General features: G+C 54.0%; 7 protein-coding genes across 7 annotated transcripts in view; 4 read left to right on the top strand and 3 right to left on the bottom strand.

Annotated features, from left to right (window-relative positions):
• Nucleotides 1-6,563: 6,563 nt before the first annotated feature.
• Nucleotides 6,564-11,980, bottom strand: LOC125954938 (ubiquitin carboxyl-terminal hydrolase 45). The gene is made up of 3 exons (XM_049685644.1): nt 11,787-11,980; nt 10,597-11,248; nt 6,564-10,493 (listed from the first exon to the last, which is right to left on the bottom strand). The coding sequence occupies exons 2-3, from the start codon at nt 10,933-10,935 to the stop codon at nt 7,674-7,676; spliced, it is 3,159 nt and encodes a 1,052-aa protein (XP_049541601.1). The 5' UTR covers nt 10,936-11,248; nt 11,787-11,980; the 3' UTR covers nt 6,564-7,673.
• Nucleotides 11,981-12,286: 306 nt separating this feature from the next.
• On the top strand, nt 12,287-15,452 carry LOC125954970 (NADH-ubiquinone oxidoreductase 75 kDa subunit, mitochondrial). The gene is made up of 5 exons (XM_049685720.1): nt 12,287-12,429; nt 12,677-12,842; nt 12,930-14,117; nt 14,217-14,399; nt 14,485-15,452. The coding sequence occupies exons 2-5, from the start codon at nt 12,681-12,683 to the stop codon at nt 15,142-15,144; spliced, it is 2,193 nt and encodes a 730-aa protein (XP_049541677.1). The 5' UTR covers nt 12,287-12,429; nt 12,677-12,680; the 3' UTR covers nt 15,145-15,452.
• LOC125955255 (cytochrome c oxidase copper chaperone) lies at nt 15,451-16,342 on the bottom strand. Its single transcript, XM_049686307.1, has 3 exons — nt 16,210-16,342; nt 15,906-16,140; nt 15,451-15,782 (listed from the first exon to the last, which is right to left on the bottom strand). The coding sequence occupies exons 2-3, from the start codon at nt 16,034-16,036 to the stop codon at nt 15,698-15,700; spliced, it is 216 nt and encodes a 71-aa protein (XP_049542264.1). The 5' UTR covers nt 16,037-16,140; nt 16,210-16,342; the 3' UTR covers nt 15,451-15,697.
• LOC125954977 (nitric oxide-associated protein 1) lies at nt 16,103-18,821 on the top strand. Its single transcript, XM_049685734.1, has 4 exons — nt 16,103-16,161; nt 16,354-16,429; nt 16,538-17,366; nt 17,442-18,821. The coding sequence occupies exons 3-4, from the start codon at nt 16,671-16,673 to the stop codon at nt 18,819-18,821; spliced, it is 2,076 nt and encodes a 691-aa protein (XP_049541691.1). The 5' UTR covers nt 16,103-16,161; nt 16,354-16,429; nt 16,538-16,670.
• Nucleotides 18,822-18,858: 37 nt separating this feature from the next.
• Nucleotides 18,859-20,751, bottom strand: LOC125955095 (glycosaminoglycan xylosylkinase homolog). Its single transcript, XM_049685954.1, has 4 exons — nt 20,135-20,751; nt 19,681-20,038; nt 19,176-19,581; nt 18,859-19,060 (listed from the first exon to the last, which is right to left on the bottom strand). Exons 1-4 carry the CDS (start codon nt 20,495-20,497, stop codon nt 18,859-18,861), a joined length of 1,329 nt encoding a protein of 442 aa, XP_049541911.1. The 5' UTR covers nt 20,498-20,751.
• Nucleotides 20,752-20,936: 185 nt separating this feature from the next.
• Nucleotides 20,937-23,666, top strand: LOC125955164 (trypsin-2-like). Its single transcript, XM_049686150.1, has 5 exons — nt 20,937-21,775; nt 21,885-22,108; nt 22,663-22,938; nt 23,039-23,152; nt 23,220-23,666. The coding sequence occupies exons 2-5, from the start codon at nt 21,953-21,955 to the stop codon at nt 23,580-23,582; spliced, it is 909 nt and encodes a 302-aa protein (XP_049542107.1). The 5' UTR covers nt 20,937-21,775; nt 21,885-21,952; the 3' UTR covers nt 23,583-23,666.
• A 326-nt stretch (nt 23,667-23,992) lies between these two features.
• The window catches only part of LOC125955174 (trypsin-2-like), a 1,838-nt gene continuing 830 nt past the window's right edge, over nt 23,993-25,000 (top strand). Inside the window, exons 1-4 of the mRNA XM_049686161.1 lie at nt 23,993-24,201; nt 24,280-24,555; nt 24,643-24,756; nt 24,838-25,000. The exon at nt 24,838-25,000 is cut by the window's right edge and continues 830 nt beyond it. Of these exons, the coding sequence (XP_049542118.1) occupies nt 24,082-24,201; nt 24,280-24,555; nt 24,643-24,756; nt 24,838-25,000 (673 nt within the window). The 5' untranslated portion in view covers nt 23,993-24,081. The remainder of the gene's footprint in view (nt 24,202-24,279; nt 24,556-24,642; nt 24,757-24,837) is intronic.

Below are 25,000 nucleotides of genomic sequence, written 5' to 3'. Positions count from 1 at the left end.
CTGTGGTCGACCTCAGAGACAACCTATTGCCTAGTGCTATGCAACCCCTTTTTTTTCTCTCTTCGACTCCTTTTTCCGCTCGACCCTAGAGCTAGAGCTTCCGAGAAAAGACGAGGACGAGCGCGCGCGCCAGAAGATGGATTCCAAGAAAATTGGAGGAAGGAAGGAGGGAGGTAGGAGGAGCTCAAAATCAACTCCGTAAAATGAGAGGGCGGTCAAAAAACCCCTCTCTCCCTCCCTCCCTCCAAAAAAAGGAGATGTAAGCAAACAGCCGGAAAAACCGAACGACCGATTGGAGACGTTTTTCCGATTCCGACCGCAGGGAGTTCGACCACACCGCTGTAGGAGGAGGAGGAGGAGGAGGAAGAGGAGCTTCTCCTTCTCCTCTGGGGGGGGGGGGGGGGGGGGGGTGACTGATGCTGATAATTGAATTCAGCTTTAACTTTTTAGGCGATTCGTTGTCGTCGTCGTCGAGGCGATTTCGATCTTCGGCGAATCCCCCCCTGCTGCGGTCCACACGGTTTCTCGACCAAAGCACACACACACACGGACACACACACACTAACGTGAAACCAGCAAAAGTGCCAACGAGTGGACCTCCTGGCCATCCTGAGGGTGCTACAGCCTCGCAGCCATTTGCAACCTTTTGCATGTGTGTATGTGTATGTTTTTCTTTTTATTACAAAGCACAAGAAGCGAGTTGACCATGAACACACACACATACAAACGTACACACATGTCCCGTTCGCGCGCGTATACAGAAAGCTCAGCTCTGTGATGCCTGTTGCCAATCGTTTAATGTCGATAATCAGTTGAGTGTGAAGGGTGTGTGGGGGATTCCCCATCCTCGTCATGCCTCCCACCCCCACCCCGTGCACCCCTCCCGCCCCGTGCACCCCTTCGGTTAGTCCCGGTACACGGTACACAAAATTACTGCTGCCTTTCATGTTTTAAATATAGCCAACAGCTTCAGCACCCCTGTAGGTGGAACCTCCTCCCCTTTCCCTTATCCCCTTTCCCTCATCCCCTTCCCACACTTCATTTCCTCGCCCCCCCCAAACAGCTTCATCTTCAATGGTCCACCCGCAATGGTTTGAAATGTTTCTCCTTGTGTTTGTGTATGAGTGTGTGTGCGAGCGTGTGTGTGTGTGCGTGTGAATATTTCTGTTCCCCTGTCCCCGGGAACCAGCCCCGGCACTCCGGCCAGGGGGGGCCCTAAAATAAAGGGTTTATACGTGGGCCCAGCACGCGTCACGCTTCACCTCCACCACCCACAGCCAGCCAGCCAGCCCACGGCCGGGCACGCCGGGCGACCAAAATGGAACAGGGAGCCCATCCCGCCAGCCAGCCAGCCAGCCAGCGAGACCACGTCAACCATTTTACGGGATTTTCCACAATCGAGCGGAACAAACGTGGAAGCTGTGGGAGAAGGGGGGGGGGGGGGGTGTGATGAAAAGGGGAAAAGGGGGCGAGGGGCAGAGGGGATGTAAGGGAGCGTACGGCGGGCATTAAGTTTATGCCGAAATCCGTCAAGCAAATTACCATCGTTACTTATTCATTAAGCAATTTCTATCGTTCGCCGGCGGGACTCCCAGCACCCTCATCCCCCCTTCCCCCCTCGCCTTACGCTGCTCCCTGGCACCATCGTGCCATCCTTTCTTGCCTCCCTGCTTTTCGATCGAAGATGAGGCAGGCAGGATGACAGGAACGACACTAGCACACAGTTGCCGCGTTGTGCGCCTTGTTTTGCGCACCGAAGGGGGGTGGGGGGGAGGGGAAGCTATTAGCAGCTGCAGCAACAGGTAGAAGTGTTAACTAACGGTAACAGCCCAGCACTGCACCAGCTGCCGTTCGACGTTTCCACGATTGGTTTCTTCTATAGGGAGCAATCGAAGGGTGTAAGAGGAGGGGTGGGGGGGAGAGAGGGCTGGCGACGTGAAAGGAGACCGGGGAAATTTAGAGCTACAACCACACAACCCCCACCCCAAACCCATTTCTAAGCGTGTCGTGCCCGCGTGGAATGTATTTAAAGTCGATTCCGGATGCCATAAAGGGAATGGCAGCGGCCACTCCAAAATGGCAGCAGCGTGAGGGGGAGGAGGGGTTGTTGAACACCCTCTACCGGTTATAACCGTTGGCGGTTCAAAAATTTGGTGCCATTTGCAAATTGCAGAGAAAACAACCACGGAAGGAAGGAAGCTTGAAACTCATTCCGGCATTCCCCAGTTGAGCTCCTCGGAGCGGTAAAAACGGTTCAGCGCAACGGCTTCCCCATGCCACAGCGCCCCCACCCTTCCAAGACTCTCCCTCTGCAGGCCTTGCTAGCAGTCATCGTCGGTCGTCGTCGAAAGGATGTTACGGAAAAATTAATAGCTAAAATAGCTGCTGAAAGGAGACCAGGACAGGCCAAGCAGCTGCAGGGACGAGAAAACACTGGTCTGGCACACTGGCTACAGGGTTATGCAGTGCTCTAGCAGAAAAAAAAGAACGGAAACCAGTAGCAGGACACTACTACCCCTGCCTGCTATATATATGCGTCCAATGCGCCAGGAGCCAGGATCCTGAGGTCCCAGTCGCCGCCATCACCGCCACCGCCAAAGGTCAGCCAAAGGGACCGGAAATATGTGTCCGGATCCGGAAGGAGCAGGCACCGGGGTGGCACCCGGGGAGGCTCGAGAACGGGGGTGGCGAGAATGAAAGTTCTTGCATCCTCGCACTAAGCGGTCCACAAATACCTACCACCGGACGTCCCTCTCCCCCGCACCCCCTCCCCCCCTTCTCACAGATTTTGCTCGCGTCCACTTAACTCGACCCGCGGGTTCGTAAGTGAAAACAAAACCGGAAGTCACTCTTAGGACCCCCCACCCCACCCCACCCCCGCTCCACCCTTGTCCCATTCCGTCAGGCTGACTGAGTGCACTGCTGGCATGTGTGTGTGTGTGTGTTGTGCGCTGTGACGATTCGAAAACGTTTTGCCACAAGTGACGTTCATGGCGCGGGGGAGGGAGGAGGGAGGTTGGTTTCTTTTGCAGAAACCAACCCCCGTCCCCGACTAAACCGACCGGAAGAAGAGTTTGCCAGTGAGCTGACCCCATTGGAATGCCAAGTTTATGATGGTGCACGAACACACACACATCGTACACTCACCAGGCAGGAGCACCAGCACGGTTGACAGAGTTAATCGACGAAATTACGGCCAAGTTCCGCTGCGGCGCTGGAACACCCCCCTCCCCCTTGAAACCCCCCCCACCTCCCGGAAGTCCCTGGTGAACATCCCTAATGAAGTCGCCTGGGCGGGCCTCTGCAGCCAGTCGTCAGCTGCAGGCCTGGCACGGTGGGCTAGAGAGAGCCCAAATTTATCGCTCCCCCCCCCCCCCCACCCCTACCTTTCTTTCTTTTCCCTTTCTTCACTTCATTTTCCGCCACACTGCACACACACACGCACACGGGGCCGGGGACAGGGGGGTGCAGGGCAGTTGCGGTGGTGGTGGTGGTCAAATCAACGATCACGACCCCACTCACTCCCCCTCCCTCGTCCCTTCGTCGCAAAAGCAAACACTCTCGAGAGGTATTCCTTTGCCTCCATTGGATTCCTCTACACCGGATGGATGTGCGGAGCAGGGGTGCGAGGTGAAGCGAAGGCCGGGGGGGAAACAATCTAGAGAACCAGATTTTTTTTTTGCTATTGTTGTTGTTGTTGTTTTCGGTTCCACCCTCTCCAGCTCCAGCCCCTGAAAAACCGCACACGGCAATCAGCGTCCAGACACACGGGGTGGGGGGGGGGGGGGGGCACGGGTCCAAGGGACAGGAGTGGAAAGGAGGAGGGTTGCCCCCTCCCCCTTCCGCTTCTGCCCACTTCAGGACTTCCGGGAATGCTGGTTTCGGAGACTTCGATTATCCCAAAGGGGGACTACTGCTGGCCATAACCCGGCCGGCCCGCTGTCCTGGGATCACCCCAAAGAAACACACACACACACACACACACACACATTCTTTTATATACATAAACAGACAGGCGGTTCAGCTGCTGCTCGGTTCAGGCACTTCAGGCGCGCTAAGAAGCGATTGATAGGCTCTGGAGTTCTCCGAGCACCTTCGCCACGAGGTTCCAAGACTGAGAAATGGAGGGAAATGGAGGGAGCAGTTCCGAGACTCAGGTTCGTTGTGTTTGTGTTGCCGAGATGTTGAAGAAAATCAGAGAGAGTGAGAAAGAGAAAGAACAAAAAGACAGAGAGAGAAAGAAGAGAGTAAGGAGGAGGAGGGGGTGGGGGCGAATTACGGTCCTGGAGTCGCCACCGAAGCATCCAAATTGATTGATTAAGCGGCTGCCCAAGCGAAAGAATCGGTTATTATTTATGGATCCCGGGCCCTGGCCCCCATCCCCTCAAACCACAAAACCACCGCTCTCTCCCTGTCTTTGGGGCTTTTCTCACCCCCCCCCCCTCCTCATCCTCAATCCCTATCCTTTCGCCTCCCCTCATCCCCCCTTTAAGCGTCACGGCGGCCACCGCGCGGTTCCACACGAAAGACTACAGAGAGTCCTCAGATGTCGCCACTAGGAAAACGACGACGAGGGCGACGACCACGACCACGACCACGACCCCCCCCCCGGTTCTTGGCGTTCCGTAGCACAAGCTCTCCTGCCAAGGCGGCGGATTGACGGCGGCGGTTGTGGACGGAATGCCAATGAATGGAGCTGCAGAGTGCAAAAACCAAAAAATAAAGGAAAAAGGAGCAGCAGCTGTTGCGTTGCGAGATGGAAGGAGGCAGAAGGCAGATTTAAGAACCAGCGTCGGACGCCCCCCACCCCCCCTCCTCACGCACCAGCTCATTCTAGCTCGGTTGCCGATGGCCGATGACATGAGAAACCAATTTTGACACAGATTTGAATGGCTCCTCACAGGCTCCTCCTAGATCGGAGTCCTTCGGCTTCATCCTTTGATCATAGCGATACAGATAGCAAAAGACACCTCGCTCTGCACCTCTTCTTCACGCGTCCAAGAATGCTGGCGGCGTACGGGAGCTACGTGGACTTACCAGACGTGTTGTTACCTAGACTTAGAGGTTTTTGTCGCCGGTACCGGCGCTTGACGCTTCACCACCACACGAACGATCCGATCGATCGGTTCCGCACCACCGCAAACACCGCACCGTAGGTTCTTCACCGTTGATAAAGTCAAACCGTTGCCCTCTCTGGATTGACACCGCTGTAAAGAGAAGGATTTAGCATGCTAGGGAGTAGAGGGTTGTGTGTGTGTGTGTAAGGTGATCGAGCAAGTATCGTGGAAAATTTCATATCCGAGCGAAAACCGGGATTTGGAACCTCACAAGCAGTGATCGCAACATACGGCGACGAAGACGATGACGCGCTGACACTACGCGGCACTTCACTGGCACTAATTCATACGGACGCATACGCACACCGGCACTATGCGCGGACCCACAGGAGACCACGTGCGCCGGAGGCCACCGGAGGTTGAGTGTTGGTTCTTCTAAGGGTTGATTGAGGGTTGCGAGACCACGCGAACCACTCGAGTGGGGAGCACTTAAAAGACTGCCACACGCTGAGCCTGACCCAATCACACACACACGAACACTAAACTGGACCTGATCCCTTGCCGATATTAGCGGACAGTAGCGCACAGTAGTTAGTTCCGGTCCTCGGGTTGGCTCGGGCGGTTGATCGTGTGCGGAAGAAGGAGAAGGGATGGGGAGGACCAGTGGGAGCAACAACACCACCACTACTACTACCACCACCAATAGTCCTCGTGGTGCCCGTCTGTACCGTACGAAGGACACCGTGCGCGCCGCCAAGAGGAGACCGCCGCCGGTTGCTGGTGCGCCAGAGACTCGACACGCTCTTCGCACCTTCCCGCTTCTGCTGGTTCTGGATGCTGCTTCTGGTTTGCCGTTCCGGTGGCTACTGGAGGCTGCCTCGCGTGCCCAATCGGCGCGCACGTGTTTGAACTTTACGACTTTTCCGAGATGAACCGTTTTGCTTTTCTTTCCGAGAATTCGCGAGCCTCACCAAACCAACGACCGAACCGGAACCGAACAGGATCCGAACCCGAGCCGAACGCCATTCATTTTGTGGTCAAGGATTCACGCGAAGCTCACCAGGCGCCAAAGTTCACCAGGTGAAGACTGCGGGGTTCATCGGATAGTTGAAATAATTTCAATAGCTCGGATAGTTAATAAGAATCAAACTTTCACAAGTTCCCCTGACTGTTGACTCTGTTTAAGAGTATCCTGCGAAAGTGTTACATCAATCGGGCCAAAAAGGACGCAGATCTGGATTTTTAAATCGCAAATGCTTCACACGCTACTCAGAAGTGGGTTTTCCCAAAAACGACTACTGAAGTTATGAAACATTTTAGAAACTTTGAACACTTCATCCATTTTCCAGTTAGTCCCATTGAGTTTCAACAGCTGTAGCAGTGGACATGATTGGCTAAAAACAAGATATCACGAGCCACGCAAACCCTTTTTTGGATGGCGAGGGGAAGAATATGGACCGTCATCATCATCACCATCATGACACAGAAGCTGGAACCGAACCGGTGTTCAACTTTTGGACTGTTTATTTGCTCCAAGAATTCTTTAATACACTAGTTCGACGAAGGACGTTGCGTTGCGTAGCCGTATAATCATGCAGAGAGCGGCGCACGCACGTTGCATTTAGATTCCAACTTAAATGCTAAGGAGTAAGGCATCCTGCATTCAGAAACATTCGTACCCTATAACGTACCAGTCGCACAGAGATGACGTTAAATTAAATACCACAAACAAAAATGAAAATGCAGTTCGAGGCAATTTTTCTATAACCGACCGGGAAGCATAGAAATAGTAGACTCGACGTGGACTGCCTAATAAACGCATGCACATGCACGTTCCCAAACCGAAACACTAGCTTTTTCTCTTTTTCTCTCTTTCCCTCTCTCTTTCTTTCCTTTTTTTGCATTCTTCATCTTTCCCAGCCATCGAGAGCTACAGTCGAGTAGCGTCCCTGCCGATTATTACAGACTTCAATAGGTATGTCTTCGCGTTTCGCACCATACTGGTGCTGATGTTGGGGATGATGTTTTATGTTATCGAAACCGAAGGAGTTGAATTAAGTAGATTATTAGTATCATATGTACATGATCACACATTGCACGTTTCCTGCTTCCTGCGCCTTCCTGCGCGCGCTTTCCTAGCGCGTACGGTCACGTCTCACTCTGAATCGTTCCACTGTCCGCCGTCCCGGGCCCAAGCCTACGTTATCCCATCGCATACTATCACCAGTGGCGGGGTGGAATCACCATGTGCACCCGTCGTAGTGAGGCCAACGAAATGCAAACGCCGGTAGAGGTATTCGCACAGTACATCGCTTCGGCAGACTGGTTGACATTCCCCATTGTGGTGGCACCTGAGTAAAAGATATTGCCGGGTGGTTCCTACGTGGTGTATTGCAGCCAGCCCGAGTGCAAACGCTTCTATTAAATAATACCAATCGAGCTGTGATACCACTGAAACTCAGAGAACAGCACTACAGTGCGGGTTTACTGGAGTTGCTTTCCTCATACTTTTCCTCCTACGAGCTACCCGCAGGAGTAGCTGACGTTCGTGACAGTAAGTGGCTACTACTACTATCACCAAGTACAAAGGGGGGCTCCCACGTAAGTGCAAGCATTTTAAAATATACGCTCATAAAACAGCAGGTAGGCCTGTACCTTTGCCACCGTGTCTTCGCTCACTTCGCGCACGAAACTATCGGACACGTGGTACCACTTACCGGGCGGTGGCGGTGCAATATCAGCATGCGCATCCGTGGCCGCCGTCTTCGCCCTATACCCGACTGCACCTTCCTCCTCCTCCTCTTCCTCCTCATTCTCCTGCTCCTGCTTCTTCCCAGTCTGTTGTTGCGCTGGCCGGTTCTCGGCGTCCGAGGAAAATACGTCATCCTCCGGATTGGAGCAGCAGCTCGGCGAATCATCGCTGTCCGGTGAGGGAAGACAGCAACCAACAGGACCACCGGCAGCCCCCATCCGCAACGCCTGCTCCTTCGCCATCTCCTGCTCGGATCGGCGGTCCAGCTCGTCTTTCGTGCCTTGCGGTATGAACTTCCACCGTTCGTCATCCGGACCGAACGAGGGACGCACCTTCACGTATGCCACATAGTGTCCACCGTGCATCGAACCCGAATGCTCCACGATGCCGTACAGTGCGTACAGGATCTTCTTCTGCCCGGGGCGTATGTGGGCCGCTCGCTTTACCTTCGATCCACAGAACGGTGCGATGTCCAGCACGAACGGGAATGCGACCGGTTTGGTGAGCTTTCGCGACATGCCGCGCAGACCGGCCTGGAAGCGCTTCAGGTGCAGTATCAGGACGGCTGGCGGTACCGATATCAGGTACTGCTTCGTCGCGTTCGTCTTTACATCCTTGCCACCCTTACCGTTGATACGCTCGGTGCAGGCATCGCACGTTACCTTATTGTTGCCCGTCATCAGCTCGACTGCGGTGAAATTGTTGAAGCACGACTGCACCGAATATTCGCCGTCCTCGCACTGATAGCGTGGCGCGATCGTGTTGCTCCAGTCGGCGTAGCTGTAGGTGCGCTGTCGCTGACCCGCCACCACACCCGCCGCCGCCTTCCGCTTAGCCAGTAGATCCTCTGCGCTGTACTGGTGTTCGGTGCCCGGCCGCCCTCCACTTTCTTTGAGACAGTGCAGCTGCTTCGCTATCTGCGCCGAACGCTCTGCACTCATACTGACTGCGCAGATTACATTGGTTTCCGGCTCTTTGTTGCTATTTTCCGGCGTATCGTCCAATTTCTCCGGCCCGATTGCGGCACGACCCGCGGTATGATTGCCGTTCTGGTCGACAGTCGCTGGGCTAGTCAAGGATCGGGTCGCTTCTCCCTTGGACAGTGGATCATCGGTTATGTCGTTATCCTCCACATCGGCATCGGAAGGTTCGTTCGACTCGTCCGAAAAACACAACCTTCTTGCAGAAATAGTACTGTCGTCCTCCACTGCTACCGTCACATCTGCGTACGGTGTAGATGCCGCGACGTCCGTCAATGGTACGATATGTCCCATGCCACCGCCATCGTCGTCCTCCTCGTCCTCCTCCTCATCATTCGCTTTTGCACTGGCTGCGTTGGCCTGCTTGGTCGTCGATAGGCTGGAATACATGGGTGACGATCCAACGGAGGACAGGTTGATGCGGTTCTTCTGATGCTTCGCCATCCGTTTCGCTTTCTTTTCCCGCTCCCGCTCTCGTTTGCTGCTCAGCTTGCCTGCACCCGATGACGATACGTTCGACAGGGCCGACGGCTGTTCGGACTGCGACTGCGGTTCGGGGCTGCTCTTACGCCGCACCGGTGGCTGCGGCTTTTCCACGCACACCGGCAGCGAAATGTCAAGGAAGTATTCATGGCGCGACGACGTATTGTGGCAATCCTGGCAGGTAAGGGTGGATACGAGCGAACCACGAAATACTTGCTCCGGTCGGAACACCCATTGGGATATCTGCTCGCCATAGAACTTCACCATCGCCTTGCGCGTCTCGTCGACGTTTTGTTGGTTTTTGCGTTTGTCCAGCCCGAGTGACTGCAGTATTAACACCTGGTAACGTCGCAGATCATCCGTACGTACGCTCTCGAGCAGATGGCGCAGCAGCTCGTGCGAGTCGTGCTGATCACCGCCGTCAAACTGGGGCCACTTGCTGGTGAGCTCGTGGAGCAACCGTTTCGGCGTGAGCACACCATCAGCCCCGGATGTCATCTCGGCCAGCAGGCTGGCGAGGGCATCCGTCAGACTGCGCCACGTATCCAGTTCGCCTTCGATCGGTGACAGTATGGTGTCAGTGCCATCGGCCAACCGCAACACACCGCCCGGTATGGTCACCCGTTCGCCCTCCACGGCCGACTGCTGCAGAATCGGTAGCAGATAGGGTGTTCGCGCCAAACACTGAAGCACTGCATTGAAGAAGCAGGTGTTGCGCAAGTTAGCAAGACCACGTACGCGCGGCAGGCTATCTAGGGCGGTCCTTTGAAGTGCCGTTGCACCACCCACCCGGCCGCTGTTTGTGGTCGTGCCATTGACTGTGTGCTCGTTAGTGTACGGCACTAACTGGAGTTGTGGTTTGCCTACCGTATCTGCTCCGCTCGAACTTAGACCCAAGCTCCCGGGAGTTCCCTTCTTATCCGCACGTTTGGCATCGCTCAAGTTGCAGCTTTCCGCGATCGGAGCCGTAGTCTGTAGCGCATCGATCATCATTTTGCGTACGGATTCGGTGGTGATTTGGAGCTGCTCATTCGTAACCTCGTTGGTCGCCTTGTCCGTTGACGACCCCGTCCTTACCTTCAATGATTCCCGTTTGGCAAACTCGACAATATCCAGCAACTTCGGCTTGGCGTACGGTTCGATCGGTAGGTTGCAGAAGTAGCACCAAACAGCGAACGTAGTCGTATTCATCACCAGTGCATGCATGTCGCTACGCGGAGTCTTTAGGGAAGAGAGAGAGGAAGTGAAAAATAAATACAATTTAATGCCTCGACGAGGCACTGGTGTGTTGTGGTATGCCTAGTTTCTTAGCCAAATCACTCACCTGATAGTGCAACAATGCATGCTGGTTTCGGTTTCTGCCACACAGTTGCGATCCGCACTTTAGGCAAAGCCAGAGCGTATTGTCCGCGTCACCCCCTTCGGTTGTGATGGTAGTGGTTGACTCGCTGCCTTTGGTGGAAGGATTTTGATCGCACATTTTGCAGGTACCGCGATAGCCTTGCGTTTTGATTTGCTTCCGTATCGTCGGTAGATCGATGCCTTTTTGAATGTGCGAGCAAACTTCCCCACCGAGCATCTTCGATGGACTCAACGAGTCATCGTTCGATTCGGTCGATGATGCGCCCTCGTCCTTGTATTCGCTACGTTGACGTTTCCCCATTTTGATCCAATTGCTGGCAGTACCCGAGCAAGCAAATTAAACTTAATTTTACGATGGAACTGGAACCAGAGGTCAGAGGAGCTGGACCTGGAGTCAGATGTGTGGCTAGAGGATACTCGTAGTCTCGTAGATCGCCGTGTGTATGTAGCTTGCCCGAGGCTAAGTATCGTTTTATCCTGAGTTAAATAAGCTCCGTAGTTAAGCGAAGGACTTCCACAAATTCATGTTCATTGTGCAGCGCCAGTTCACTCTCTCCCTTAGTGCAATGCAACATCTTCGACATGCTGTTTACTTTCCAAAATGGTACATTATCCTGCAAAACAACGAAACAAATCGACAAAACCCATAAAGAATATTAGTACTATAGGAAGCATAACATATTTTCAAGATGAAGGGGGTGTTCGGTTGCTCCTCCGAGGACCCGTTCTAGGGTACCGATGGTGACCGTGGGAATCGGGGGGAAGATGACATGCAGAAGTAGTAAACCGCAAACAATTGTGCCAGGTGTCGACATGGAACGCAAGTGGCCAAAAGACCGTGCACGTGAAAAGGCCGTGCACGTCGTTCAAAGGAACGCCCATGTCCGAGAGTTCAAAAGTGAGGTTAGTGACCGCCTCAGTACGAACGACCTGCTGACAACATACACCGATAGGGCAGGTCGCGAACAAGAACGTGTCTTCCTGGTTTAAGTTACACCAACTCCCCGTAGTACCAGCTGCGACGACGAACAACCAACATCGAGAGGCTACCAACCCCGGTAAAATGGTTTCTGGTGGTGGTGAAACTAAATTGAAGGAAATCGGAGTACATCGGGCTGGTGCGTCCCTGTTCGCTTAATTATTACAACTTACTAGAGTTCTTTGGGAAGCTACCGATTGGTTGGCACGGCCAGTTTCATCACGCGTACACACTTGAGGGCAAGAGTTTTGGGAATCCACTATATCCAGTACAATATCGGATAGACAAAGTTGCGCACACACCGACGACGCGAAAAATGCAAAAATTGGCGAAAGGAGCACGGAAAAACCGATTCATGCACCGCATTCAAATGACAACACGTGGCAGTGCTGCCAACCAATTCGACAGTTGTCATCATCGACTGCGTTCACATACGGGCAATAAAGGCTGAAAAGGGTTGGTGTCTGGTATTAATTTATTCCCCATGTATTGCGGGAAACACGAAATTCTCGTTGAATTATCGCATTTTGCCAAGCACCGAATACAAAAAACGTACAAGGGTGCCGGATAATTTTTTAATCGACCACTTACCGTTCATTTTACTGTGCCAGCCGTACAAAGTGGCCGGTTAGTGGCCGGTTAAGCATTAACCGGTCACCCTGTATGCTTTTTCTGTACGGGCAGCTGTTGACAGCGGGTTGCCGTGGATTGAGCAAAGGCAACGACGAAGGCGAGCAGCAAAATACACACAGATTCATTGGAAACTGTTCCTGTACTTTTCAGCGAAACCCGCCTGTCGGAATCGGAATAATCAAGGTAAGCTACGGCAGCCGTTGGTGAACCATCGCTGGCCATTGCCCGGTACATGGTCCAGCATTTATGCATATGCTTCCTGGCCAGGTATCGAGCGGATGGTGAAATTATGTAATTTCGCACCTAGCAGGCCGCAAGCAGCAGCAGATTTTGGCTTTGACAAGTAGCATTTCGCACGATAATACACACAGAGTGGACAACCCTCTCGGAGCGATTGTTACTTTCTTTTCATACATTTCTCTCCTTTCAGAGCCATGCTACGTTGGCCAGTCGCCCGCGTTCTGGCCGCCAGGGCCGCTGCTTGCCAGACCGGTCTCCGTGCGAGCAGCAGCGCACCGGCTAAGGTACCGGACAAGGTGGAGGTGTACATCGACGACCAGCTGGTGCTGGTCGAACCGGGAACAACCGTATTGCAGGTAAAGAAGAAGAAAAAAACCCTCTCATTTACGGTGGCCGATAACTGCGACTGCGCTGTGACTAAATCGATGTTTGTCTTTCCGTAGGCTGCGGCTCAAATCGGCGTTGAAATCCCTCGCTTCTGCTATCACGAACGACTTGCCGTGGCCGGTAACTGTCGCATGTGTCTGGTAGAGGTTGAGAAGTCACCGAAACCGGTGGCAGCTTGCGCAATGCCGGTCATGAAGGGATGGCGCATCAAAACCAACTCGGAGATGACACGGAAGGCTCGCGAGGGCGTGATGGAGTTCCTGCTGATGAACCATCCGCTCGATTGCCCGATCTGCGACCAGGGTGGCGAGTGTGATCTGCAGGACCAGGCGATGGCGTTCGGTTCCGATCGGTCGCGCTTCACCGACATCCATCACACGGGCAAGCGCGCGGTCGAAGACAAAGATATTGGACCACTGATCAAAACGATTATGACGCGATGCATTCACTGCACGCGCTGCATCCGCTTTGCGTCGGAAGTCGCCGGTGTCGACGATCTCGGCACGACTGGCCGCGGTAACGACATGCAAATCGGCACTTACGTGGAGAAGTTCTTCCTCTCCGAGCTGTCCGGTAACGTGATCGATCTGTGCCCGGTCGGTGCACTCACCAACAAACCGTACAGCTTCGTGGCCCGTCCGTGGGAGATCCGCAAGGTCGAGTCGATCGACGTGTTGGATGCGCTCGGTAGCAATATTGTGGTGAGCACCCGTACTGGCGAGGTGCTGCGCATATTACCGCGCGAAAACGATGCCATCAACGAGGAATGGTTGTCGGACAAGTCGCGCTTTGCGTGTGACGGCCTGAAGCGCCAGCGCTTGATTGCGCCCATGCTACGCAACCCCAGCGGCGAGCTGGAGGCGGTCGAATGGGAATCGGCGCTGATTACCGTGGCACAGGCGATGCGCGGAGCACCGAAGGGCAAGATTGCGGCCGTCGCAGGAGGCCTTGCGGATGCGGAGGCTTTGATCGCTCTTAAGGATCTGCTGAACCGGCTCGGTTCGGAAACGCTCTGCACCGAGCAGAAGTTCCCATCCGGCGGACCCGGTACCGACTTCCGCTCGAGCTATCTGCTAAATTCGTCGATTGCAGCCTGCGAAGAGGCCGATCTGGTGCTGCTCGTCGGTACCAATCCGCGTTACGAAGCTCCACTTCTGAACACCCGTCTGCGCAAGGGATACATCCACAACGAACAAAACATTGGCCTGGTTGGACCGAAGGTGGACCTTTCCTATGAATACGAGGTACGAAGAGCGAAAACTGGGGGTTGCGATAGCGCAAGGCAATCATCTAATTTTGGGCTTTCAAACTGAGATGTGTCACTTTTTTTCCCGTTTTTCCAGCATCTGGGAAGCGACACGTCCGTTATTCGCGACATTGCGAACGGACATCATCCGTTTGCGAAGAAGCTGCAGGAGGCCAAGAAGCCACTGATCATTGTTGGCGCCAACCAACTCGCTCGTAAGGACGGTCTCTCGTTCCTTACCGCATTGCAAGTGTTCGCCAACAAGCTTACACCAGCCGACGTAGGTTTCTTGATTCGCTTTTGCACCATAAATTACTAGTTTCTAATTGCTCGAGAACCTTCTCTCACACATTTCGCATTTGCAGAAAAACTGGAAGGTGTGGAATGTGCTGCAAACGAATGCCGCCCAAACGGCAGCCCTGGACGTGGGCTACCAGGCCGGTGTAGAGACGGCCCTGGAATCGAAACCGAAGGTGCTTTTCCTGCTCGGCGCCGATGCTGGTGTGATCAAGCGTGACCAGCTGCCGGCCGACTGTTTCGTGGTCTACCAGGGTCATCACGGCGATGCAGGAGCGAACCTTGCGCACGCCATCCTGCCGGGTGCCGCGTACACCGAGAAGCAGGGAACGTACGTGAACACAGAGGGCCGCGCACAGCAGACGATGGTCGCCGTTACCCCGCCCGGGTTGGCCCGCGAAGACTGGAAGATTTTGCGCGCGCTGTCCGAAGTGACCGGCTCGCCGCTACCGTACGACAACCTGGACGAGCTTCGTTCCCGGCTGGAGGACGTCGCACCGCATCTAGTGCGCTTCGGACGCCGCGAGGCAAACAACTTCTTCGCCATCGCCGAGAAGCTGCTGGCGTCCGGTGCGATCCATTTCGAGGGAGGTCGCATTGACGTGCCACAGCAACAGCTGGCCGACTTCTTTATGACCGATCCGATCACGCGCGCCTCACCAACGATGGCCAAGTGTGTGGTGGCGGCCAAGAAGCAGGCAGCTTCGCGCTCCGCGGCCACCAACTAAATCCCGCTCTATCCCGAAGATAGCCCCGGGCGCGATGTGGCGTTTATCCCCTTCTTGTTATGTTCGTTCTACCTTGAATTTCTCACATTATCAAACCTTTCCAATCCCCAAAACCAAGGGGCAGTTCGCAGGCAAAGGCTGAGACTGGCCAGCAGCAAAGAACATTAATTAAATTCACAATTTCTTCTTGAGCCCGCCTCGGATTGGCCGGTAACCGATAACAAACCGATTGTTGCAATCGCTGTAAATTAGTCGTAACTGTGTTGCAGATGAATAATAAACAAAAAATTCAATAAAAAATAATTAAAACTATGGTTGGTAAGCGTTTATTGCTCGAACCCCGGTGCGATGTGGTTCATCGTACAATCGTTGGCGAACGAACGCGCATCGAAACAAACCGAGGAGGCTGGTTTGTCGCCGTGTCGTTCCCTCGTGTTATCTTTACTTAAGTATCTTAATCTTAATACTAATCGCGCGCCAAGGTCCCGGAAACGCTGCTGCGTGCGTTGGGATCGGAGCCCTACCGCAAAAGTACCCGTGCTGACTGCATCCTTTAAATGTTGAAACCCATGTCGCGCATACACTGCTTGTGCTGCTCTATCAGCTCGCTGCACTTCTCCTCACCGTGCTCCATGATGCTGTACCGTGGCAGTGAAAAGCCCAAAAGAAGAAAAAAAAAACGGAGCAAGTGGTAAAATGCATGGCAAGAAACAGCCTGCGCTTCATAGTTATGTAATGATAATTCTAGTAATGCTCATTACCATGCATCGCGCGCCCTTTTCGTCTCTGGACAGGCGCAGCATGCTTTGCACTTTGGTTTCGTTTTGGCAGAATCCTCCACAGCCCCAGTTGCGGCCACCGATGGCACTACAGAGGTCAACGTATTTCCCATGAATTGTTTGATCCAAATGGTGCGACTAGTCAACCCACCGACAATAACGTTGGTCGGTCCGCTATTTCCGTCCAGACGGGCGCGCGCGCTCTTTTTGTGGGGTGCTGCGAGTAAAAAGAGAAAAGGTTAATTTACGATTTGCTCCTGTAAAACGAGGTTCCCTGGTAACATACGGGTGTCCTTTCGGTGGTAAACTTGCGATAAGTTCGGCGCGTGATACACTGTACTTATTTTCAGGTGACTGAAAGATGATTTCTAGTATTTCACAACGCTAGTCAAAAAAACTCACCCTTGAAAATCGCACACAACAACAATAGGTGACAGCACCGTATGACATTTCAAGATCATCTAGATGGCTAGCCGGCCGCTATACTATTACTTTAGGTTGTCCAGGTAATTATCATTATTTTCACTCACAAAATCTGCCAGCTATTTGGTAAAATTGCGCTTTTCGGTGTGTTTAACCACATTTGCTTTGCTGTTTCACTTTATGTTTCATAGGGCATCCCCAGCGTTACGAGTCCATTTGTAAACAAAGTTGAGATACCCACACAACGTGCTGTCAGAGGAACAACGTAAAACAACATATCCTCGTGTGGTGGGTTAGCAAGGCACCACAAAGGCCTTGTTTGCAATGTTACAACAGCAGTTACGGTCCTGGGCGGTTCGCTCTTGGATTCGCGCCTCATCTGCCACGCCGCACCAGCGCTATGGATCCTCCTACACAGCCAGCTCCGTCCACAGTGTGTCTGCAAACATGTCGCAGTCCGCTGACACGACTTACGATCGTTGGAAGGACAAAATTCTGTACAGCTCGTACCTGGAAAGCAATGTCCTGAAATTGGGCTACAGGCGTAACAAGATACTCGAGTCGAAAATGAGGCAGCAGGAGAAAGAGCGACTCAGGACGGAAGCGCGTGCTAGCCCCTTTCCAGTCGCATTGATGCAGCTGGGCGAACAAGCAAGTGCTGACCTGTTTGGAAGGGTCGACAAATCGGCAGACACTGGCGCGCCGGACGACACCGGCTCACGGTACCAGATGCCTTACGAGCAACGTGGGATTCGCGTACAGCGTAGCACCGAGGAAGCGGCGGACGAACACGAACCAACGCTCTCGACCGGTAGCTGGATGTCGGACTACGAATACTACGACGAAGCGGAACAGGAGGATGACGAACGGATGTCATTCTATGGCACGCCCGATCCGCATATGCCTGCCTCTCACATCCCATGCGGTGGTTGTGGAGCCCTGCTGCACTGCATCGACCACAGCATTCCCGGTTACCTGCCTAGTCAGCTGTTTAAGGGGAAATCAAAGGAGCAGCTAACGGTAAGTCAGGTTTTGTTTTATCGCTGTGTACACCTCCACACCACCTGCTGATAATCGGTCACTGGTTTTTTACAGCACACCATCTGCCAGCGGTGCCACTTCCTGAAGCACTACAACGTCGCGATTAACGTGTCGGTCTCGTCGGAGGATTACATCGAGCTGCTGCTGTCGATACGAAGCAAGAAAGCCTTGGCGCTGCTGTTGGTGGACTTGACCGATTTCCCCTGCTCGATCTGGCCCGGCATGGCGGACATACTTGGCCCGAATCGTCCGGTGATCGTGGCCGGTAACAAGGTTGATCTCATACCGCGCGACTGCCCCGGTTACCTGGAAAACGTGCGCAAATGTCTCACGCAAAGCATGATCGAGTCCGGGTTCGCACGCACCAACATCAAGCACGTGGCCCTCATATCCGCCAGCACGGGCTACGGCATCGAAGAGCTCATCACGAAGCTGCACAGCGTCTGGGGTACGCGCGGTGACGTCTATCTCGTCGGTTGCACCAACGTGGGCAAGAGCACGCTCTTCAATGCGCTGCTCCGGTCGGATCTGTGCAAAGTGCAGGCAACCGATCTTGTGCAGAAGGCCACGGCAAGCCCGTGGCCTGGCACGACCATCCGCACCCTCAAGTTCCCCATTCTGCGCCCGTCTGACTATCGGCTCTACCTGCGCACGCAACGTCTGCAGCAGCAGCGCCAAGCGCTGCCCAAGGGACAGCAAGACCGCTCAGGCGAACCGGTGTCCCTGATCGGTCACATTGGCAGCACCTTCCAGCGGCCACGGGAAGAATCATTCGACAGCTTTTCCGTCACGCAGCGCAACGGCGCAAATGTGCCGATCCTCACGCTGAACGAGAAGAGCGAAACGTACGCCCAGAGCAAATGGTGCTACGATACGCCCGGTGTCGTGCATCCGGCCCAGATACTCGATCTGCTCACGACGGAAGAGATCCTGATGGCACTGGCGAAGCGGACGATCCGTCCCCGGGCGTACCTGCTGCGGAAGGGTATGACGCTGTTTCTCGCTGGCCTTGGTCGGCTCGACTATCTCGATGGTCCCGAGTCGGTGCGTGTGATGGTGTACGCAGCACCGACACTACCGACCCTAATCACCTACACTACGGATGCCGGCGAGCTGTACAGTGATCTTCTCGGCTCGCCTTTGCTAGCCGTGCCGTTCGGCAGCGAGGAGCGACTAAAGCGATGGCCAGAGCTGCGTGCATCGCCGGACATACTGCTGCACGGTACGTCCGCGAAGCATATTGCTGCTGGTGATATCGTGCTGTCCTCGGCTGGGTGGGTTGCGGTGCATCTTCCCATGCAATCGGAGGCCACCTTTCGCGCCTGGACACCGGACCGACGAGGGGTGTGCACGAGGCAACCGTCGCTACTGCCACAGGGCCTAACGTTGCGGGGCAAACGGATACGCGGCTCGCTAAGCTACCGCAGCACCTAGCAACACGTAACGGCGAGTGGCCGCCAGGGCTTCTCGATCATTTGAACAGTTTATTGCCGTGCTTTTGCCTGCACAATTCCACCGTACTGAAGACATAAAGTAGGCGCCGCTCAAGCGCCAGATAGTGTGCCTCGGTTAGCAGCGGTTGCAATGCATCGAGTCGGTCGATCTCCCGCAATAGCTCGGTCATTGCGCCCCCGGAAAAGGTCGTCAACCGCATCCAGGTGGTTCGCCGGATCCTGATTTTTTTTTCGTGAATAAAAAAAGCAAATGTGCAACTCGATTAGCTGCCGATTAGCCAAATTGCCTTCCATTTTTTTTTGTATCTCCCCTACAGCAGAATCGCCCACTCACATGCAACACTGGTACAGCGGCGCCAAAATGTCAAGATGATCGACGAACGGGTTACCGAAACCTTTACCATTGTCGAGCAGCAACAGCCGCTCATCGCGCGTTTCGTAGTGATGGCGGTCACCGTTTTGTATGAGGAAATCGAACACCGCCGCATCGATCAGATCCAGCAGTGTTTCGGTTGCGAGCTTACGCCTCACCAGCGTACAGTAGCCACCGTTTGTTTCCCATTCCGCCTTCCGCTCGGTGTCATAGGTGCGCTGCCAAGGGGAACGGTACTTCACGAGCTTGCCCGGAATGGTGTACAGTACGGCACCCTCGAGCGTGCCGGTAATGGGATCGTCGCACACCGGTTCGCTCTGCCGGCAGTAGTGACAGGAACCGTAAACACATTGCCGATTATCAATGACTGTGAAAGAGCAAAAACGACCAACCATCGTCAGTAGTGCAGCCAATATGGCAAACAAATTCCCAAAAAAGAGGGGGTGCGTATGAGCTGCAAACATACCTAGCATGGTTTGGCGCAGTTCATCATCCACCAGTGGCAGGTGCTCGCGAAGCGAAATCGAACGCCCCACCGCGATGGGCGCCGAGCGCAGATTAAGAATCACCGCCAGATGGAAGCTCACGATTTCCGCGTTGTGGCGATCCTTTCCCGAGTAAACGGTGCCGTTGATGATTTCCTCCCGCTGATACCAGCGAGGTTTGAACAGTACATGCTGCGGTCCGGGCAGCTCCAGGACCAGTTTCAGCTGCGTTCCTCGGCGGGAATTTTTCACCCCTCGGATTGGTTCGCTCTGTAGCGCGGCCAAAACACTACCCAGCCTCAGCTCAAGCGCCGGAATGACTTCATTCCGTTTGGGCCACTATGGAAAGGGGGGGAGGGAAACACGGGTTCCGATTAGATGGAAGTGCCTTTCTCGCGGAAACGTAATCCGCGCACACCCCGAAGCCAAACATACCGCATTCACCGTTCTCCAAATCGTGCTACTGTTGTACGGTTTCAGCCGAAAGGTGTCGAGGATGGGCTGCTTCAACTTGAAGTAGATGGGATTTTTGTTCCTGAAAGCAGGCTTTAAGCTGGCCGCCTTCTGCAGTATTGCCGCCTGCACCAGATGGGCATTATTTTTCTCCGCTAAAGGGTTATGCGACAGGTTGGTAGTCCTACTGGCGTACGGTCGAGGGCCATGCTTTCGCGATTCCACCAACTCGCGCTGCGAGGTCGTTGATTGTAGATAGTGAATGAAATAGCCATTCAAACAACAGATGATTGCTACGGAGAGGCACAACAATATGAACAGTTTGTAGAAGGTGCACCTTGTCATCTGAACTTCATTCAGGCTCTGAAGAATCACCGCAACAGCAACAACACGAGAACGCGAAACTGTTCTACCACTTTTCCTTCCGTTCCTTTTTTTTTTCGTCCTAGTTCAATGAGGATTTACCCCCGTACGGCTCTTGAATCCAGCTTACTGGGCCTTGGCAAGCTATTCTCGTGTTTTCTTTTGCCTTTTCGTTCTTTCCGGCCGGCCGCGTGTGTTTACCAACAAATGTGACAGCCGAAGCGAGCGAGCGGTTCACATCCGGTCGTTTTTTTTTATTATTATTATCCAATCGCAGTAAGCCACAAGATCTTCTTCGGTTTTCTTTCTGGGTTTAAACAAACAAACTAAGCAGATTCTACCTGTCTACAAAAAATATTACTCCTTTTTGTCTTAAAATTATTTCCCTAGGACACCAAAACAGTTCGCTTATCAAAATCATGATCGCGCTTGAATGATGCTCGATTGCTGGTGACCTTGACATTTTCTATCAGCAAAAGGATCAGGACATAATTTGATGCTAAAATATATCGAATGGACAGTATGGACACGAAACTGTACAACAATCCTATCTCAATACACTACTGCCATCGGTGTATCCAAATATCTGAGCGATACTCCAGACAGGGGTAGCCCTTCTTCGTCTACTTTTTAAAAGAGGATTTCCCTCGTAGTACGGCAGCTATGGCTAGACCTTTTGCACGCTACTCAGAGGATTTAGCCCTCTGCTATCTTAATGACTTCGCTATTAAAATCCCATGCCCTTAGAAAGTACGGAACCTCCTCACACGGCGAGTCTCTGTAGTATATTGTAGAAAGATCAAAAGCGGTGCGAATCCATACAGCACTCTCGACATGATCGCTAGTTGTAGTGTACGGTTGTACAAGGAATTCAAGTGTTGATTGCAGAACTGTCACGAAAGTGCTACCAGCGGTTTAACACATCAGCAGTTCACTTGCAATATCAAATCGGGTTCACGGATCAAATTCGGGCTGGACCCGACCCCATGATCGATGATCCTCGACAACCCTCCTACGATGGCAATCCTCGCACAAAGCAGCAGGTCAGATATCGTCCGGTCCAATCAGTCACTATCTATAATGTGGAGAACGGTGGGTGATGCACTGCTTTCGGTGCCCCATTGCTGGGCCAATCGTCGCTCGATAACGTATCCACGGAGCGATAGGCAGCGATAAGAACCGAGCAGGCGGCCATCGACGCGCCTTTTGCAGCGGCACGGTGGCCGCCCAGTGTTGGGTATCGCGTTCAGTCGAGTTTCGGTAAATCAGCCAAACGGAAATACTACCCCGGGATAGGCGGTTGTGGGGAGATTTGGGTTTAAACATTTTCTTCTGTCTTCTTGTGACTTGTGACCTCCGCGTAACACAGGACACCTTGGGCGTTGTGCTCTCTCTCTCTCACACTCCCTGTTTCCCTCGGCAAAAAAAAGGGGAAAAATGGCGTCACTAGGCAAACTATCAACTGTCACCGGTGCAGCGTGGATGCTGTTCGTTCTGCTGCTCTCCATGATCGACACAATAGGCTGCCAGGCTGCGTCTGATCCACGAATCGTCGGAGGATTCCCGGCCGACGGAACCAGCACGAGACATCAGGTAACACCCGTGCCGCGCGTGTGTGTGTGTGTGTGTGTGGGGTAGGATGGTCGGTGAGTGGTGTCAGCAATCGAATCGCTCCTCCTAATCCATTGAACAAGCAGTTGAGTCATCAATTGCCAATGAACAGCGGGTCGATGATAGCGAAGTGGCGAAGCCAATTGTTGGCCGACGCCATTAAAGCTGACGATAGCTGATTGCCCAACAGGGCAATCGTTGAAGGAGATTAGAGCCTGGGCTGTCCTGTTGGTACAACACCTCGTCGCGATAAACGTCGTGATAACGCGTCAGGCGTGCCGCACATAGTGTAATGCCGTTATCGTGAAGGAGAAGGTCGAACGCCGATATTGGAGATGGATTGGATGGGAGCGATGATTCATACAAATCTGCAATGCGTGGTCGATGGGGGGGGGGGGGGGGGGCGATGTCACGTGGCGCCGCAACTGCTCCTTCTTCTGCTCCACAAGGGGCACAAATGACAACGCACAATTCCCGAATCGTGTCTCCGAATCCTGTCCTCGGTACCAGCTCTGGTCTGTCTCTATCGCCCACAGGTATCGGTGCGCAGCAAGTCGAGCGATGTGGCATCGTTCGGCCGGGGCCACATATGTGGCGGTAGCCTGATCAGCCTCGGTACGGTACTGACGGCCGCCCACTGCCAGGTCGACGATCGTGATCGGCCCCGCCCGGCCAGCTACTTCCGGGTCGTCGGTGGTGGCACGGCGCGCAGTATCCAGACCCCCAACACCTTCATATCGGACGTGAAGCGGAATGTCGTGCACGGGAGCTACCGGTCGAACGGTTTCCTCAACGACATCGGGCTACTCATCGTACGTGACGTCAGCTCAGACGTACTCTGATCCGGCACCATGCACTCACCACACTCGCCGCTCTTTTTTTCTCTCTTTGTACTACCCCCTTACCGATCAGCTATCGAAGGAGGTGGGAGCCAACCATCCGACGCTGCAACCGATCCAGCTGGCGAACCGAGTGCCCCCGAACGGTACCCTCTGTCAGACGAGCGGCTGGGGCAGCACAGCCTTCGTAAGTCGAACGCGCACCGGAAGTGACGTAGCGTGTGACTTACCTGCTCCTCGTTTCTCTCACACAGGGTGGACCATCGACCGAGCAGCTGATGGCGGTCAATGTGACGATGATCGCCACGAGCATGTGTAACGGTCTGGACAGCTATGGCGGTTCGATCGGCTTTGGAATGCTCTGTGCTGGCAATTGGACGGGCGGGAGAGACGCCTGTCAGGGCGATTCGGGTGGGCCACTGGTCTGCGATCGCGTCCTGGTCGGTGTCGTATCGCACGGGTTCGAGTGTGCCCGGCCCCGGCTACCGGGCGTGTACGCTGACGTCGTGGCGTACCGGGACTGGATTGCCAGGAATGGAACGATCACCATGGTCGCCGCCACCTGGTGGTGGTGCCTGGTGGTAGCGCTCATCTCGACAATTCTCGCACACCGCTGATACTGCACGTCTCCGCTTTGTGGTTACTATTTTTGCCCCCCTCCTTCTTTTAATCCCAAATAAACATACAAGCTAGTGACCACTTGAGAACCAACCGATATACTGATAAAGAGCGGAAGAGAGAGGGCAGTTAGAGTGTAGTTGAGCCAGGAGATATGGCGCCGGGTATGTAGTTTATTGGGTAATGCGAAGAGGTAGTAGTAGTAGTAGAACGAGACTGAAGCATGTGATGTGAGGGGCCATCTTAATCCCTCCTCCTCGGCAATCGATGTGTGCCCACGTGACATTCTAATGGATGAAAAACCCCGCACACGGATCGGCGCATCGAGGAAATGGAAGTAGCCGGTTTTGAAGTGGCGGTCCCACTTAATGGCACTCGGGATTGGGATATAAACGTCGAGCATGCTCGACCTCGGTCGACGCTCACTCAGTTTCAACACGCGCATCGTAGCAGACACCTTACTGTCCCCTCAAATAACTCCAAATAACCACCAACAATATGCGCCTCAGTATTGTAGGCGCAATGCTGGCGCTCTCTTCTCTGCCCACCGTTGTTTGGACGGATCAGGGTCGCATCATTGGTGGCTTTGAGGCGATCCCCGAGGATACGAAACATCAGGTAAGAGGATCCGGCTAGCAGCAGCAACTCCACGAGAAGAGGGTCCAGCCTATGTTCACCTCTCTACCGCGTTGAAAGGTTTCGCTGCGGTTGAAGCACCTGGAGGACCGGAAGTTCGGTTGGGGGCACATCTGCGGCGGTAGCCTGATCGGTGCCCGGCTAGTGCTTACCGCTGCCCACTGCCTGATGGACAGCCTGGGACGGCCACTCGGACCGCAGAACTACGTCATCGTCGGTGGCGGTACCGAGCGGTCGACGCAAACCACCGACACCTTCACCAGCCCGATCAGTGAGATAATCCTGCACGAGGCCTACGATGATGAGCTGTCACGCAACGATATTGCGCTGCTACGGGTAAGCCTAACATCACTGATGACATCTCTCTCTCTGCGCCATCATCTGATCGCATTCCCCCATTCACGTCTTTTCGCCTGAGGCTAGCTGAGTACCGCCGTACCCTCCGCTCATCCGACGCTGGTTGCGATACCGCTGTGCGAGGAGACACCGGTAGCGGGCAGCCAATGCCAGGTATCGGGCTGGGGTACCACGGCTTCGGTAAGATGAGCTAGTCAGTTCCCCCGGTTTTTTTTTAGTGTCAACTGAATTGAATAGACGTGATGGTTTTGGCGAAAACAGGGTGTGCAGGAGTCGGTGGAGCGGTTGATGGCAGTGAACATCACGATCGTGGCGATGTCGATCTGTAACGGGACGGACAGCTACGATGGTGAGCTGGCAGCGGGCATGCTGTGTGCCGGTGAGCCGGCGGGCGGAAAGGACAGCTGTCAGGGTGATTCGGGTG

This window comes from Anopheles darlingi, chromosome X, assembly GCF_943734745.1.
Source record: "Anopheles darlingi chromosome X, idAnoDarlMG_H_01, whole genome shotgun sequence".
In the NCBI taxonomy this organism is placed as follows: domain Eukaryota; kingdom Metazoa; phylum Arthropoda; class Insecta; order Diptera; family Culicidae; genus Anopheles; species Anopheles darlingi.
The sequence above is the reverse complement of the archived record's forward strand: the minus strand, read 5'-3'. Positions and strand labels throughout refer to the sequence as shown.